The sequence below is a fragment of the Psittacula echo genome (genome assembly GCF_963264785.1).
Source record: "Psittacula echo genome assembly, chromosome: Z".
Taxonomy (NCBI): domain Eukaryota; kingdom Metazoa; phylum Chordata; class Aves; order Psittaciformes; family Psittacidae; genus Psittacula; species Psittacula echo.
The window spans coordinates 88,864,486-88,883,022 of NC_137742.1; the positions used below are offsets into that span (position 1 = coordinate 88,864,486).

At 35.5% G+C, this 18,537-nt stretch overlaps 1 protein-coding gene across 1 annotated transcript in view; it reads left to right on the forward strand.

Annotated features, from left to right (window-relative positions):
• Positions 1 to 18,537, forward strand: part of RPGRIP1L (RPGRIP1 like) — a 79,026-nt gene that overhangs the window by 52,757 nt on the left and 7,732 nt on the right. Inside the window, exons 24-25 of the mRNA XM_080637095.1 lie at positions 7,667 to 7,850; positions 15,471 to 15,555. Coding sequence (XP_080493221.1) covers positions 7,667 to 7,850; positions 15,471 to 15,555 — 269 coding nt within the window. The remainder of the gene's footprint in view (positions 1 to 7,666; positions 7,851 to 15,470; positions 15,556 to 18,537) is intronic.

Here is an 18,537-nt window from a genome sequence, read left to right on the forward strand (position 1 = left end):
TTTCGTTTCCAGTACATCAAAGTCCCACAGAGTGCCAGTGTAATTGGGCCTTACTAGCTTGTCAGGTTCAGTCAGGCTGATGGCTGCTGCTTTTTCTAAAAAGCTTCCAGGCATGATAATTAATAGAGTAAAGAAGTCTGAGAAATGTAAAAGTTTGGACAGTTCTCTATGAATATTTCATACATTTGAATAATCAGAAGTTAACATTATCAAATTGATGTATAATACATTGATTAAAAGCCTTGTTTCAGATCCTCAAAATAGACATCAAAACTGGGAATTTGCATTTTCTTTGGCATGGTCTTTATATTTTAAAAATAAATAAATAAACAAAAATCTTTTCCATCCCCTGCTCCCTTTCACCCCCATGTCTACGCTGTATCCTTCAGTTAGCACAATAAAATTTACTACTATCAGCTTCCAAGTTGACTTAAAATGTGCCTATAAGGCAATTGCTGGCAAAAACTATTTATGTGGTGGTGGTCCCACTTTTTTTTTTGGGTGTGCTTACATCTCTCTTTTTATTTGCAGATACTGTAAATGCATTACCTTGCACAAATAGCAGATACTGAAAACTGTCATTATCAGTTCCCATAAATTAAGGTGTCAGGGTCAAATTAATTTTGACATGAAAATTTCTCTTAAACCCAATTAAAAAGCAATACCAATTGCTTGTGGTTCTGTTGGTCATTGAAACATGTTTGTGCAAAGGTGAGAAGGTTTAAAGCTAAAGCTGATGTATAGCAAAGCAATAAATATTTTTCCTTTTATTATGTCTTTTTTGTACAATTACTTGAGTAGTGCATTTCCTTCTATGAGATACCTGCATTCATTGGGGGAAAAAAAAGAAAGAAAAATATTTATGTTGCAGTCTTAAATTTTGGCTGTCTTGATTTCTCTTTATTTTCTGCAGGATTTGAATACTTTATGTGTATTTCAGGGAGATTTCTGAATGCTTAGTGCTTTCCTTAAACTGTCTTATTCTGTGAATATGTAATCTAAATCTAGAGAACTAAGTTTTTAGGTTTTTAATTTTACCCAGTGTTGCTGGGTTGGCTTGATTTTACTCTCCCAGAGATACTAATCCTCGTATTCTCTGACTCTTGTGTAGATCTAACCTTAGTTGCTTTGTGCTTTTCTTCTATAAGCAACTGGGGAAGTGGCACATTTAATAAAACACGTCAGTATTTTCAAAGACTACTATGGGCCTAAGATTATAAAGAGGCATTTGCCATTCTCCGTCTTCAAGGTGATTGTTTGCTGTTATGATCACTATTAGACAGGAACTAAAGTAAAAGAGGAGTTCGAAGAATCTAGGAAAGACTTAACTTGTCTTTTGCCACTGATGAAGTTTGAGATGACAGCAGTTAAAAAGGAAAAGCAGTACTTTGTTTTGAAGACAGATATTTATTTAACTAGGGCCACTTGTATTTGTTTATTAACAAAAGGAAAATTGCTTCGAAAATGAAGCAATGCTTATTTAAATCATGGTTTAGTGGTGGATTGGGCAGAGTTAGGTTTACAGTGGAACTCGATGATCTTAAAGGTCTTTTCCAGCCTAAATGATTCTGAGTCTAGTTTAAATAGGCAGTACGCTGGAATGGTGAATTTACAACTTCTAGCACTTGTCAAATATACTTTGAAGCAGTAATTAGAAGCATGTACTGCAAGTCATTTTTCTTGAAAGAAGAGGGAGAATTAACACCAAGAAAACCCAAAAACAATTTTTAAAATTACACAAAACAACAGAATTTTAAGTCATTATGTAACCTACTGCTTGTTAAGGAACAAATAAAACTAATGAGTCAATATTAAATTAAGTAGAAAGTCAGGTATAAGGCTGGATACATAAGCCCACAAGAAAAGCATCAGCAGGAGCCATTTTTGATCTAGCTGGTAATATTTTTTATGTTTATGAATGTCAATGCTCCTCAGTTGCTCACCTGAGAGATTATATTTATCAGAGCTCATTGATGTGGAGGTAAGCTACAGTGACTTTACAATTAGAATGGAGGGAGTTTTTTTGAACTGGAGTTCTAAAAAGCAAAGGAAGGGATTTGAAACTGTATCTAGCACCAAGCATAATTTTTTTTCACACTGTCGGTAATATGAGAGAGAATCAAACTCCATTAATTTTTGCATGTCTGTATTGTCCCCCCACAGTACTTTATTGGTGGAGGGGAACACACAGTACTAAATGTTAAGTATTAAATCTCTCAATAAAAAGAACAGCTGTACTAAAAATATCCAATTTTATATATATTTTTTTTGCTACAGATGCAGTCTTAACAAATGAAAATGCCACACTGATTATTCTGCCTTCTTCCTGTACGATGGAGTTTTTTTCTAAATGGATTAACTTTCAAATACAGGTTTTAAAAATCAATTTATTTTTTTAATCCAAACAGAAGTCTCATCTACATGCAGAAAAATGCATGCATAGGAATATACAAAAGCAGAAATCCTATTATATTTGTTTAGATTTTTTTACATAACACTGCTACTTATTTCATCTTATTGATGTCACTTATGTGTTGACATATATTAGCATACCAAAAACATACAAAGTATGTATTTCTCTTTATTGAGAAATTTTCTTTCATGCTTGTTTACTTTAAGGATCATGCTTCCTTTTGAAAGGAAAGGAAATTGCAAGTTTACAAAGCATTTGAGCTACTTAATTTTGTAACTGGTTGGTACTGATGTAGCTAACTGGGTTTGAGATTTTTGTAAGGTTAGTACTTGGTTTTTATTTTATCTGTTGGTATAATCAATCGTGGGTATCTAAGCACTATAAGAAATATAAAGCCTTCTCTTTCAGACAGTCTGCAATAGAGACAGGGGTTGCTTAGTTCAGGACTGTAACAATATTGCTTATGTAGCCTTCCCCACTTCTTGGGGAAAAAAATAAAAGTGAAAGAAAATTTTATCTCACCTGACAAACAGCCCCAGATATATCTGCTTCTTTGGGTTTTTTGGGTTTGGTTTTGTGGGTTTTTTTTTTTTAATTTATTCACCCTAGAAAAAATTCATCTTTAAAAGCTCTTAGTTGAGGCAGTGCCACAGGCAAGTTGCAAAACCAAGTCTTTAAAACAATTCAACTTCAGGAGTGACAGTGAACAATTTTATGTTTATTCTTCAGATAGGGTAGGGGAGGCAAGCCATTGAAGGGACGAAAGTATATTATTCAAGTGGTTAGAAGGTGTATTATGAGCACAGTGCAAATGTGACATTAAGTTCAGATGTATAGTTGTCATGGTTGTGGTGGGAAAGCTTCGCATCTCTCAAGAACTTTGTATTTTCTAAAATGGTTGGTCTTTTATACTGAATTAGAAATTGTCTTTTCTGAATAACATCAATGTATTGATGGGTGTGTTACAGATTTGCACTGAAGAGGCAATATCTCTCATCATTAAATTGTCTCAAGCTGTGGCAAGTAATTCATACTTTTGAAGATACTGAAGATGAATTCATGCTCTGAAAATGATGGATTTGGACTCTCGATTAAATGGCACTAGATAAAATGGCAGCAACCAGAGATGTACTCATTATCACAGAGAGATTTTTCTGGGTGTTCTTAATTGCAGACGGAGCTGAAGGGATTGCATCGAATCTTTCTATGATGCTAACCTTGTGCCATTGATTTCTCCGCCTAGCACATGGCAAAGCCATTGATGCTGGGGAAGGTTATATGTGTCTTTCCTTCCTTCATATGTCTCCAAAAAGGAGATACCTCTTTACCCCAAGTCTTAGCAAGAGTCTAAAGTGCATGCACTTTTGTAAGTCCCATCCATTTGGAGAAGGAACAGGGAGCTGTTTCTATTCTTACATCTGCAGCATTGTGGGGAAAATCTAAAATTAGATGATGTTGTTCCTAACATAAAAAGTCACTGCATACAGTTAAGGACTAGAATATTTTTTTGTAATATGTATTTTTCATATGTATATGTAGGATGCTGACCTGTTAAATACATAGTGAGTGATGTTTGTGTTTCTGAAGAGATAAGTTAGATTTGCATTCATGTGACAGCATTCCTTTGCAGTTCTGTTCTGACATGATGATGATGACTAAAAAATTTGGGCATTCAGTACATTCAGTAAATGTACTTGTCAATCAAATAATATTGATAGCCATTGAAGTACTGATAGTAAATGGATAATTACTTGTGATTATTTGGCGATAACTGAAAGTTTACTTGATGTGCTCTCTGCTTGAAATAGAAGGGAACAAGTGAAGGAACTGTAGCGATAGGACAAGGGGCAATGGGTTTAAACTAAAATAGTGGAAGTTCAGGTTAGATATAAGGAAGAAGTTCTTTACTGTGAGGGGGTGAGGCACTGGAACAGGTTGCCAAAGGAAGTTGCGAATGCTCCATCCCTGGAGGTGTTCAAGGCCAGGTTGGACAGAGCCTTGGGTGACATGGTCAAGGGTAAGACGTCCCTGCCCATGGCATGGGGGTTGGAACTAGATGATCTTAAGGTCCTTTCCAACCCAAACCCTTCTATGATTCTATGAATAAGTATTCTCTGGAAATAAATACATAAATTGTGAAGCAGTTAAGCGTAAATACCTTTGAGCAGTGGTAAATACGGGATGCAAGTTGATCTTACAGTTGTTTCTTTTATTTTGAGTTTTAAGGTCAATACACTAGTTAAAGCTGTGGATTAGGTAAAGTTAAAAAGCTAGGACATTGTTTACGTTGTTCCTATAAGCAAGGCATTTTCAATGCTGCTGTTCTGTACAGAAAGCACAGACTTCTTTGTAAAACACTTAATTGTATTGTGAGCCATCTGAGTCAACTGGAATGTTACTATTTCACATCTAAGTCTTAGCATTTCATTGTGACCAAAAAGGAAATCTCAATACGCAATATATAGCTTCTTGAAGAGAGCAGTCAAGGCTTTTTATGGAATTCAAAAAAGGCGTTTTTAATCTTAGGAATCAGCAAGGTGAGAAAAGTTACATTGAGACTTCAAATTCTGATGGTATGTCCAATGCATTTAGTACTTAACTGAATCCTAAAGCTTGTTGAAGGAGTTCAGTGATTCTTCCAAATATCTGGGTAGTGTTAATTACACAGAGTCAATATTAAATGATCAAAAAAAGAATATTGACATAGGCTAAGTATCTTGTCCATGTTTTGTTTTCCTAATTTGAAATGTGAAAGCACTGAAACAGTTTCTCAGAGACAGTATTTGAAAGCATTTAGTTTTCTTATATGTGTCCAGTTTTACTGTTAGAGGAAAAAAATATTATATTTTGTTTGAAATACAAAATTTAGGGGCTAATTTTATCGCTGTCAAAGTAGAATGATCTGTGGGAAGTAATTGGTCATGACAAACTCTCAATTTTGCACTTGAATAGTGCCTAATAAATGACAAGGCTTAAAAATAACAACTTAGGAAAAGATTTAAACAACATACTGCACTCTAGATCATAGAAATGTGAATGGTTGTTTAAAAAATAATTCCTATCATACACTGGGTGCTATATATATTTTCAGTGTGGCTACATAATGCAAGCATTTTGTATAATAGTGAAATATGAAATGCTAGCTATGCTGTTCTTAAGCAGTTCTGTGGTTTTTATTTGTAAGTATCTTTTTTTGTCTGTTCTCCTTTGTATATCCTGTATTCATTTTTAATATTAATAAAACTAGGCCTTAAAATATTCTTGACTGCTAATCTCTACAGTAATTTATTATTTTTTTCTTGCAATTTTCTAGTAGTATAACTCAATTATTTTCTTTCTTACAAGTTAGAAAGCAGTATACCTGGATTTACCCAGCTGTCCTTAAAAAACTGTAATATTCTTTGCCTGCAATATGCAATTACAAGTGTTAAATACATCAAACAAATTTTAAGATATGTAAAAGGAATACTTTATAATACAGGATATTGTATTTGGACTGGATTCATAAACTACTGTCTGTGTACAAACTAGTCTGACATGGCCGCTAAATACTTTGGGGCGAACAAAACCACTCTGCATATCAGTTTAAATACAGATGCTAATACATCTGCTTAGTGCAAGAAGAAAAGAGTTGTTTCTGAAGTGAAATTAGACAATAGAGCCAATTTCATTTTTTATGCATGTGAATGTAGAGTGCTTGAGGTTATTAGTTGAAACTGAGTAACCTTTCCAGGCTTTCATCTCTTTCTTTTCAAATTTGAATATGAAAAGCATATTCAAGTCAAAGACCATCACTTTAATGACATTTGGCAGTCATTTGATTTATTAGATTTTAGGGAAAAAAAAATTCCTTTAAATATTTCATCATTCTATGCTAATCCCAGTAATATTGCCAGCTGAAGCCGTGTACCTGTATTAGTGGAGACAGAATGGTGTGGAATTTTCTCTGTCATCCTAGTAAAATTTCCATGAATCTACTGAATAATAAAACAACCTTATTGAAATATTCAGATTTAGGTTTTTAGTTAAAGTATCTTAGGATACATAATAAAAGGAAATGTCTTTTGAAAGGAGGGGGTAAAATTACTTCATCAAATATTGAAAGGGCTTGACAGCAATGGAAATAGTCCTATATGATGGATATTTTTACAAGAGGATACACCTGCTTTCAGTTTGATTAATTATGTAATTTGCTTGGAAAAATATAAGCTATCTCCATAATAAATTAGAATATTGACTTGCAGTTCTAACACTGAATCTAGAAAGCTAATCTTTTTAATATAATTTATTACTTAAAGCAATTTAATTTTATAACCAAAAATAGTCAAAGTATTTCCATATATGGACAATATTTTAAATAGAGTTAAAAACTTGAAAAGAAAGGAGTAAGAAAGTATTTCTTACATTTCTGAACTCCGTCGTGTTCTGTTTGCTCTGAAGAATTTCTTTTTTGGTTGCTCACCTATATGCTCCAATTCTGAAACCATAGTGGCTTTTCTTACTTTGACTTACAGTTACCTAGGGAAGTATTTGTGACTCATTCTGTAGAGTCTGACATTCCCATTTAAATACATAAAGCTTATTAAAATTTATCTGTACACAAATACTATAGACTTTGCCAAATAGTAGGAAACAATTTCATATAAGCAACAGGAATGTGTCATTTTAGTTAAAGATAATAAGAAACAGCTCTGGTGAAGAACAGTTTGGATGTTATCTCCATTATCATACTGTTAATTTTAACTTTTAAGTGTATACTTGATTTAACTAGAAAAGATCAGTATATGAAGTTGCCATCCATATAAATACAGTGTTTACTTTTACTAACTACTTTGTGACTTGATAGAGGTTTACTGAACTGTTTGTAGCACAGTCTGCAGTAGGCATTAACAAATCTCTTTCATTTGGAAAACTTTGGAACCTAATATTACTATTTCAGGCAGTTATAGGATCAAGATACAAATCACTCTGCTGTGTAGCTAAAAAAGCTTCACTTGTACATGAAGATAACCTTAACCTAATCTTCTGCAGTAGAGTACAACTACTGCAAAAATATTGTCAATGCCAAACGTAAATCAGTATCTGTTGCAACAATATTCTTAACTACGAACCCTGGGGCTTTAAAATCTCATTGTGTCTGTCAAAATCAATCAATGTTGATGAACAAAATAGCCAGTGATTTACATTTATTGTGTTAATACTTCAAGAAACACAAAATAATTTGTATTATGTTTGTGCTTTATTTTTCAATAGGCATCTGAAAAAATCCGAATTGAAATTATATCACTCGGTTTTACTGAGCCACAGATTGCATCAGATGAAACAATACAGCAGCTGTTTGTAGAATGCAGATTATCCAATTTCCTTGCAGAGGAGACCCCACTGTCCCTTCGAAAACCTACAAGTGGTCAGAGGATTCACTATAACTATAGCAATGGTAAGTGCGATGTATTCCTGAGCAGGCTTGTTTTTTCTCTTAAATTCTATCTTATGACAATACCTGCCAGTAAAGCCTACTTCCTCTAAATATCATAGCTGCATTTATCTGTGTACCAACTATATTTGTCTGTTTCCAAAATATTTTGGGAAATATTAAAGGTGGTTTTTAAGAAACGAATGGAATTATCAGTTATAAAATGCATAATTGAAGTAGACTTGTGTATGAAATGGTAACATTACGATATATTTAAATATGTTGCTAGCGCATGTATTCTTACTAAAAGAACATCTCTATCAGTACATGATGATACAGTAAAATAAAAACATTACGTGTAACCGTCTAGAACTAAAACACAGTTACAAAGCGAAAATATGTAGTTGGACTTGATCATCACTTGAGGGAGTACTCAGTGTTCTTTTAATAAGAACTTCTTGAAATAGGAAATTATTCAGCCATGTTTAATATTGCCAGTTGGACTTGATCATCACTTCGGGGAGTATTCAGTGTTCCTTTGATAAGAACTTTTTTGAAATAGGAAATTTTTCAGCCATGTTTAATATTGCCACATTGATATTTACTTCAGAATACTTAATCCTGCATGTTCCATATACTATTCTCTAATAAATGAATGCTCTTTATGTCAATACACAATGTAATTTACACTAACAGCATAGACAGAACTATTGGAGTAATTAGTAATTTTCATTACTTATTTTCCCAGCTGTTTCATAGAATTTCAATTGTTCTTTAACTTTTTCTCCCTTGTTAAAGTCTGATACATTTAAGATTCAGTCTGAGGGCTTCATGTTGTCTTGGACTTCCAAGTATTGCATTTTTAGTCAACAGAATCCTGGAGCAGGTTTGCTGTTTGTGACACACCGTTAATGCAGGTATTCAAACTAAGCATTCTTTTAAAAACAATTTTGCAAAACTGGTGCCACAGTCAGATCTTTAAAATTGCTGCTGTCTAGAAACCTCATTTTAGAAAGAGACTTGCAAAGAATTTATTCATTTATATCCTCATAATACTCATAAACTGTTGGATTACCCCATAGTTGAAGACTGAAATCCCTCGCAGATGTCACATAAACCATTGTTATAGCAGGACTGCCCATTTGAGACAGAACACAGAGGGGGCACAGTGTGTTAACTTCTGTGACTCTGGGAAAGACAATGATCTTTGTAAAGCTTTAGGAAAAAAGCAGAACAAAACAAACCCATGAAAACTAATAGCCCTGCAAACTCTTCCATTCAATAAAGCTTACTTCTATTCAAACAAATGGGATTTCTGGCATCATATGCTAAATGAAATATAAGTAAGGATTTTTTTTTTATGAGCTGAACAATATTCATCTTGCTAGCTGCTGTAAGCACTTTTCCAAATGCTCTAGACAGGCAGACATAATTGAAATAAGTTTTTTAAAACCTCATTGAAATAATACAATAAGCCAATAAAAGCTGTTTATCAATTTTAATTTCTCTTGCTTTTTCAATTTCTGTGGCTTTGAATTTAAGAAGCATTCAGAAGGTATAAAAATTCTGATTCTTCTGTATATTGGATATGGTCTCATCGTAATGTTAGCTCTTAAGTACTGACTTTGCCAAGTTGAACTAGCAAAATGCAGTAAAGTTATGATGAATAAAGAATGAAATTACGAACTCTAAAGCTAATTATGAAGCTTAAATATATTTCAAGCTGTGATATTTGAAAATAGTATCATGTTTTGTTAAGACTGCAATTCATAAGGCTTTCCAATCTGTTAGTGCAATATCACGTTATTTCCGCTAATCATAACCTGGCTTCATACCTTTGATTTTCTTTTTGTTGCTTAAGTATTGAGTATAGGACTGTTTAAAACAAATCAAAATTAAAAGGTGGTTTTGGTCTTAATTGCTTCAGGGCTGTATTCTTCAGCATAATACTAATGTGGATGTTGCTTGTAGAGTTTTGCTTAGGCAATTGGTCGTCTAATTTCTACTTAAGATTAGCTTTGCTTAAAAGGGGGGAAAAAAAACCCTAAGGACAGTGCTTTTTGATAATGTCAATCAGAAAGCCAGTAAGATAATAGTAATGAAACCTGCATGTGTGTTTACTATAACTTTACTGCATCTTTTATTCATGTCTAATTAGATTTGAGTATGTTGAATATTTGAGGTTAATTGAATATTGTCTTTAATAAAAATAAGATTTGCATGGGTAGAAAGAAATTTACTTTGAGCTTAGAAGGAAACTAATAGTCTTCTAGATTTTTGCATGGAGAAAATCAGGGTAAGTCCATAAGTAATCTAAAATGTCATTAATTCTGATAAATAAAACTCATTATATTATTTATAACTAGAATAGCTTGACTGTTTTAAAAAACATCTTAACTGATACAGAAGGCTCCATGTTAGTTGCTTAAAAAATATTCCATTTTTTTCCGTACCTTTTTGCGCATTATTTGGTGTCGTTGCTTGACAAGTAAGATATCAGAAGATTAATGGAATCTTGTTGAAAAACAATACAGTAGAACTCCTTTCCCCAGGTGTCGTGGTTTAAACCCTGTCGTCATGTTAGCCATGCAGTCCACTCGCCCCCCCTGCCCTTTCTTCCCCCAGCTTCCCTGCTCCCAGAGGGACAGGAAGGAGAATGGAAAGAATGTAACTCCCATGGGTTGAGATAAGAACAGCCCAGTAACTAAGGTATAACACAAATCACTACTACTACTACCGATAATAATAATGGTAAGGGAAATAACAAGGGAAGAGAATACAATACCACCCGTCGAAAACCAGCCCAAGCAAGCAGTGAGCCAGCCCTTCCAGGTAACTCCCAGTTACATCCTGGGCATGACGTGCTGTGGTATGGAATACCTCTTTGGCTAGTTTGGGTCAGGTGTCCTGTCTCTGCTTCCCCCAGGCTTCCCCTCCTCCCTGGCAGAGCATGAGACTCACAAAGTCCCCCTCTACAGTATGTCAAAGTTCTGACTGGCTGGGCCAGCCCTGTTGGCAGATCCTCTGGTGTTGACCAACCAGGTGGCCTTTGGTAAGTGTGTATCCCAATGCTTGAAAGTTCCCCCACCCATTGCTCTCAGTGTAGTTTTTAACAGCCCATTGTACCGTTCGATTTTCCCAGAGGCTGGTGCATGGTAGGGGATGTGATATACCCACTCAATGCCATGCTCTTTGGCCCAAGTGTCTATGAGGTTATTCCGGAAATGAGTCCCATTGTCTGATTCAATTCTTTCTGGGGTGCCGTGTCGCCACAAAATCTGTTTCTCAAGGCCCAGGATAGTGTTCCGGGCAGTGGCATGGGGCACAGCGTATGTTTCCAGCCATCCAGTGGTTGCTTCCACCATGGTAAGCACATGGCGCTTGCCTTGGCGGGTTGGTGGGAGTGTGATATAATCAATCTGCCAGGCCTCCCCATATTTATACTTCAGCCATCGTCCTCCGTACCAAAGAGGCTTTAACCATTTGGCTTGTTTAATTGCAGCACATGTTTCACACTTATGAATAACCTGGGCAATAGTGTCCATTGTTAAGTCCACCCCTCGATCACGGGCCCATCTATATGTTGCATCTCTGCCCTGATGGCCTGAAGTGTCATGGGCCCACCGAGCCAAAAATAATTCACCTTTATGTTGCCAATCTAAGTGCATCTGAGCCACTTCAATCTTAGCAGCTTTATCCACTTGTTGGTTGTTCTGGTGCTCCTCAGTGGCACAGGTCTTGGGTACATGGACATCTGCATGGCATACCTTCACCACCAGGTTCTGCACCCGGACAGAGATATCTTGCCACAGTGCAGCAGCCCAGATGGGTTTACCTCTGCGTTGCCAATTGCTCTACTTCCATTGTTACAACCATCCCCACAGGGCATTTGCCACCATCCATGAGATAAAGTATAGAGATGAAGTACTGGCAGCTTTTCTCGTTCAGCAATGTCCAGGGCCAGCTGGATGGCTTTCACCTCGGCAAACTGACTCAATTCACCCTCTCCTTCAGCAGTTTCTGCAACTCATTGTCAAGGACTCCATACGGCTGCCTTCCATCACCGATGCTTTCCCACGATACGGCAGGACCCATCAGTAAACAAGGCATACTGCTTTTCACTTTCTGACAGTTTATTATATGGTGGGGCCTCTTCAGCATGCATCACCTCCTCCTCTGGTGACATTCCAAAACCTTTGCCCTCTGGCCAGTCCATGATGACTTCTAGAATGCCTGGACGACTGGGATTTCCTATTTGAGCTCATTGTGTAATTAGTGCAGCCCACTTACTCCATGTAGCATCAGTTGCATGATGTGTAGAGGAGACCCTGCCTTTGAACATCCAGCCCAGCATGGGCAACCGGAGTGCCAGCAGGAGCTGTGCTTCAGTGCCAGTCACTTCCAAATCTCTTTCTCAGTTGGCGTATAGCTGGCTTCAGGCTGAAAGTCAAAAACACAGCACTGCACCAGCCACCAAGAAGGACTAAAAATGACGGCTACTGAAGAACCCAGGACACCAGGACATACAAGATCCTATGTATTTCCCTTTTCACAAGTGGTTACAGTGTGTAATCTGGCATTAATCTTTTATTTTTACTATGACTTTTTGATTAGGAATGGTTAGAACATAATTTTCTTTTGTCCAAGGTCTTGGAGCGGAAATTGGAATGGGAGGTTTATACACTCTGATTTCCCACATTTTATCTACTCATGGCTGCACTGACTGAGAAAAGGAGCTTAGTGATGGAAACAGTTCTTAGAATATCCAAGAATGCTTCCAAACACTACAGTCCCATAAATTCAAAGAAAACTGGAACTTGCCAATTTGTGCTCACACCATGACTCTGTCCTGTAATTTGATGAAAACGAAGGATTCTAATTTTTTTATGAGGTTTGTTTAGGTGTTCTTGGTTTTGATGAGAGTGTGTTACAGATCATAGTAAGCAATGAATTAATATTTTAACTGCTTAATGCAGCTTAAAATTGTGTGCCAGACATTATTTATTTCCAGTCATGTAACAATATATGCTTTAAAGTGAACATGATGGCAGTTTTACTGTCAGAAAAACAGAAAAAGCCGTGTTGCTCCAAGCAAACAACACCCAGTCTCCCTCACATATCTGTTGATAGTTGAGTCCTAATTTCAGTAAAATAACTATTTTTTTGTCCAAGCCACAATTATTTAAATTTCAAAGGTAAGGTGAGTTCATAAATGCTGTTAGCAAAAAGCATTCTTATTTTATTGAAGGTGAAGACTTTAACTGTGAAAATGCTGAAATGGGAAGAAGTTTACTAGAAAGTAAGCTTGATCTGAAATGTGTCCTTATACTGTATATAATGGTTCTAGAGAACCAGGCAGCAGAAGCAGAAGAAAGATTTACAGAATTCTGCACAGATTTTACATGACATTTAATCTGAAAACTTTCACTCTTGAGTGAACAGCTGGTTATTGGAACAACTTGAAACACAAGTATAAGTAGACCAAAGGAAAAGGAGGTGGATGGGGTGTATATTTTTTTATTTTTATTTTTTATTAAAATTTAACTTCTGAAGATTCGTATTCTAAAACGTGGATTCCTCAGTATAACTCAAATGAAAATGGTTTGCTCTTTAGAACAAATTTTAAAACTACCATTTTAGACGCAAACTGTCACCAGTTAATGTTGAGTTATTTTTGCAATTAACTGGATAGCAATATGTGATGTTCCATGCCTTAGAGCAAAGTTATAATTCTAATTTCACACAGTACTAAAGGGTGGTATGAAGGCGTGTTATTTATAAGGATCTAAAATATATTTTCACTCTGGTTAATAATTTTCCCCAGACTTGAATGGAGTTTTTGTGCTGAATATTTTACTTACTAGTCTGAATTTTTCCATTGAGTGAAATGAATTCTAACTCTTTTCATTTGTAAATAATTTCCATTTAAAATTGTTTTAGATACAGAATTAGTAAACTTAGGAAATTCCATTTGGGATGCTTATGGGGAAGGGAAGAATCTGTTGATGTGGCAGCTCCTTTGAAGTTCTTTGGCTGTCCATCTGTCTCCCTGCTGCCTTCCCATCACTTCCTGTGGTGGCCCCAGGAGCACTTGGCCATAAGAGTAGCACATGTGGAAAGTCGTCCACATGCCCAGAAGAATAACAGATGGCAGTAACAGCTTCTTTTAACCTAAGAAAATAAAAATGTTGTGGGTGGAAAGTAAAGATTCTGAGATAGAGCACCAGTGCTTTGCTTTCTCTTAGTAGAGAAAAAGATGTTAAATGGCAGATTCCTTTGACTGAGTGATTCAGATACCAACTGGGCTGGCTGTTTTCTGAAAGTGACTGGTTTCTAATAGTGGTTCTCCTGGTCAGCTAAGAGCTGAGGAGCAGCTTTGGAGAAAATGGGAGAACTACAGCTTGGACGCTGTACTTCCCAGAAGGACTTTTTTTAAAGATATGTCCCTCAATAAATCCATCTGCAAGGAATTAATTTGAGCCTTCTTATCTCTCCTATATTCAAATACTATCTGCTACTATAACTTTTGTTTATAAATACAAGAGTTTTTTGGACAGTATGAAATACGTTAAAGGTTTCTGTTAGCACAGTGGGAAAGGAAAATCTTAATGTGACGTGGAGAGTGAAAAAGATCATATTTGATTACAGTGACAGAGTAACTAGAGGAGTGTGAATATTAAAGATGTGCGAATTTAAAGGCAGACAAATTTCTAGCTCCTCCTCCTGCCATAATAAACAAATGGAAAATGTTCCCAAGAGTTGTTTGTTCCTCAGAGGGATGTATTCATTCTAGTTCTGTCCTAGCAAAAATTTTTCAGCTGAATTTCTAACTTCAAAAACAAAGTAATTCCTTTAACACTGGTTTTCAATGCTCACATCCTGATTTTTTTTTTTTTTATATTTTTGTATTTTTATTTTCACAATAGTTTACTGATACTTGTAGGCTGATACCATTTACAAGAAAGCAAGCAACTTTCTTAATGTAAGATGCCCAAAACTTCTTAAAGAATTTTCTAAAACCATGTTTCTCATTTTTTTACTGTTTTTAACAAACCAAGGCTATCTTTCACTGTAGGTCATATTAATGCCACAAAAATTAAAAGCTGGTTCTTGTGTTTGTATTTTAATTTGAAACAATGAGAGGCTTTCAGAGCACTCACACTCCCCTGGCTGTGGATTTTCTCCAGTCCATTGGTCTAGATGTTTCTTTTATTAAAATATTGTGGCAGGAAAAGAGGATTAAATTACTGAGGCTGTCAAAAAGGACAAGCACTCTGCCATACGTTATCATTATCACTAGCTTCCTTAGTGGAAAAAACATGCAGTAAATCACTTCAAATACAAAGCAATAAAGACCATTGGCTTTTAAAATCATGACTGCTATTGCCATTAACAGAAAATGACAGCTACGTGGCATGCTTAGATGCTGCTTGTATCTTTTTTGACAGTGTGCACATAAACCTGCCAGTGACATGCCATAAGATCACATGACCTTTCAGATTTGATTCTAACATGGTTGCTTTTCCTTAGGAAAGACAAGGGAAAGAAATATTTATTTTTCTTTGTTCTTTTCTCCATGCTTTTTATTCTAAAAGATGAAAACCAATTGATAACTAATTATATGACTTCCAATTTGCTTTACAGTGATATATGTGGACAAGGCAAATAATTGGGCAAGAAGAGAGTATCTCAAGTCTATGCTTCTAAAGCCAGATCTACATAATGACAGGTACATATATGACGCTGAAAAACTCTTATCAAAAGTCTTCGTAAATAATGCTTATGGTTCGTCTTGCTGTTTGACTTTATTGAGGAGCTATCACTGAGAAGTTAATAATTAACTAACTAGGGACAATTTTGTTGCAGCTAGGAACAATATCTACATCTAATATGGCAATTGATCTACATTTTTTCCTTGAGTAGGTTCATGTGGCATGGAATATCACAACCTCTTTTAATGCTTAATGTTTTAGTGCCATGTTTTTATTCTGTTTTTTTGGTTTTGTTGGTTTTTGGTTGTTTGGGGTTTTTTTAAAACAATTTCTTTTTGCAAAACAGAATATTATGTTGGTATTCTATCAATAATGCATTTGAAAAGCACACACCTGCCTGATGGTAGAGTAAAGCATCTGTTGTTTTGTGAATTCAGAGTGCTAAAAGGAATGTAAAAGCTTCAGAAAGTGTTCATGGGCCCTAGAATTTCCAAAAACATACATGGGTGGATGGATGAATGGATGGATGGATGGAGCAGACAGCTATTATGTATATGTACATGTGACAGCGTCAGTTAGTCTTTTCAAGCTTATAATAATAAATTTGTTCTTATTCAAATATTTTGATTGAGGTAACATGAACATTACTTTGGGAGAATGGATGCCAGCCTTTGATTCTCCTTCCACTTTAAGGTTAATCTGCATTAACGTGCAACAATTATTAATTTAAAGATTCATTTAATTTGCAGAAAAAGTGGAGTACTTGCTGATTGAAGTGTAGGATGTAGGAGCTACTTGTAAATCTTTTAAATAAGTATTCACAAATCACAAATTCTCTCTGCAGTAAGAAAGAGAGTGGTCTCTCTTCATTCCATTTTCCTTCTAGAGCTAAATTTCATGTCTTGGCCATAAAAGAGGTTTTACTGGAGTGGAGGAGGGAACATGAAAAGGTTACTTGTTGGGATGGAAATATCATACCAAGACATTCTTAGGTGTTCGGAGATGTAAAAACTAACAAACCAACCAAAAAAAATGAAAGAAAAAGAAAAAAAAAAAGAGTCTTAATAATCAAGGAGAAAACATATCTTACCATATGGATTAGGAAAGTGGGTAACATGTTCAACTAAGAGTTTAACAACACAGAGAACAAAATATATTTTTTTGAAGGGATAATCCACTGAAGGAAAACAGCTCATATGTGGGCTCCACTTCACCTATAAATACTTGGGTATCTGTGCTAAATATCTAACAAGCCTAAGGTAAAAATAAGGTAAAATATTCATCTCTTACATGTGCCATCATGGTTCTGTCCTGTGTTACTAGGTACATTGTCTTCTACATTTATTGCTGTGTCTAGTTTGGTCTGTAGTAAAATTTCAGTTCTGGGTTGACTAAAGAGCAAGGCAGAAGCTCATCAGTAGTCCAGTTCCCCACTTCATCCTAGCAAGGGGACCACCAGGAAACAAATTATACAGAAAGTTTCTGCCTATCCACCAAATGTTTTCGACTGTATGCATTTTAAACCTGGCCTAGTTGTATCTTTAACATATGTTTTCTATCACAAGCTTTACAAACTAATATCAGAGCTTTTTCAGCCGAAACAGGAACTGAACTAAACTGGTGTTTTAAAGCTCAGGAAACCAGATTATCAAGGATATAAATATAATTTAAAATTGCCCGCTCATGGCTTAGCCTGACACTTTAATGGCATTTGTGCTATGCCAGATTGTAGGAGCATAGATAGTGTATTACATCTATTAAGTGGTGTATAACTTTTAAGGTGAACTTTCTCCTTGTCACAATAAATGTTGTTAGATATGATACTCATAATGACTAGGTCCATATTACAACAATAATAAATATATACATTGCGTGCTATCTTTGTCTTCCAAAAGGAGAGTCACTTCAGTGAATGTCCCTTGATAAAGATAAATATTCTCAGGTGTTAAAAGATATTTTAATAGAATACGTAAAATTACTGCTAAGCCAGCGTTGCAACTACAGCCTAATCCTAAAGTGGAAACAGGAGCCACCTTGGCCCTGAAAATAATGCATTTCACAGCTTTATACTCTTCTTGTTTATACTTTCAAATAAATTGTAGATTGAAATGGCTATTACATGGAGAAGTATGTTTGTTTCATGGAATCCGGAATCATTTAGGCTGTAATAGACCCTTAAGATCAAGTCCAACAGTTAACTCAGCACTGCCAAGTCCATCCCTAGACCGTGTCCCTAAGTGCACGTCTGTTAAGTACCTTCAGGGATGGGGCTTTCACCACTTCCCTGAGCAGCCTGTTCCAGTACTTGATGAAGAATTTTTTCCTAATAACCAATCTAAAACTTGTAGGGAGTGGGGTTTACTGTTCATTAAAAGATAAGATTTCAAAACAGAGTGTACTTTTCTCTCCCTTCAATGTAATTTTTTGGTATGGAATCATTGCATGTGTTGATTTGGGTTCCACATGTGAATAAATGTCTTTAGTGGCAGAAAATGCGTAAATACTCAGTATCCAAGAACAAAAAAATGCTGCTAAATGGAAAGATGTAACAACTAAAATATATGAGCAAAAGGTGGTAGACTAGGAAGATGGTTTGAAATCCTATTTAGTTATTACTGCATACCACAAAGATGGTTCTCCTTTTTTTACAAGCATTTTCATCTTTATGTTTTCAGGCAACGTCTCTATCATTAATACGGAAATTTTTTCAGAACACTTCCTTTTCTTATAGTTGTTCTGTATGACATGAGTGGCCTTTCTTTTTGTTTCTTATTATCTATAACAGGGATTCAAATTACATTCCTTATTTATTTTAGGAAGCTATACTAACTAGCATTTGTAAAACACTGCAAAAAGAAAAGAGTATGCAAAATTACTATTTCATCATCTGAGCCCCATAGTTACTTACTTACATGTTCAAGTCATTAAATCAGTTAAGAACAGGAGGCATTTCTGGCAGTCCATTTAACTTACTGAACTGTGTCAGTTATCTTTTATTC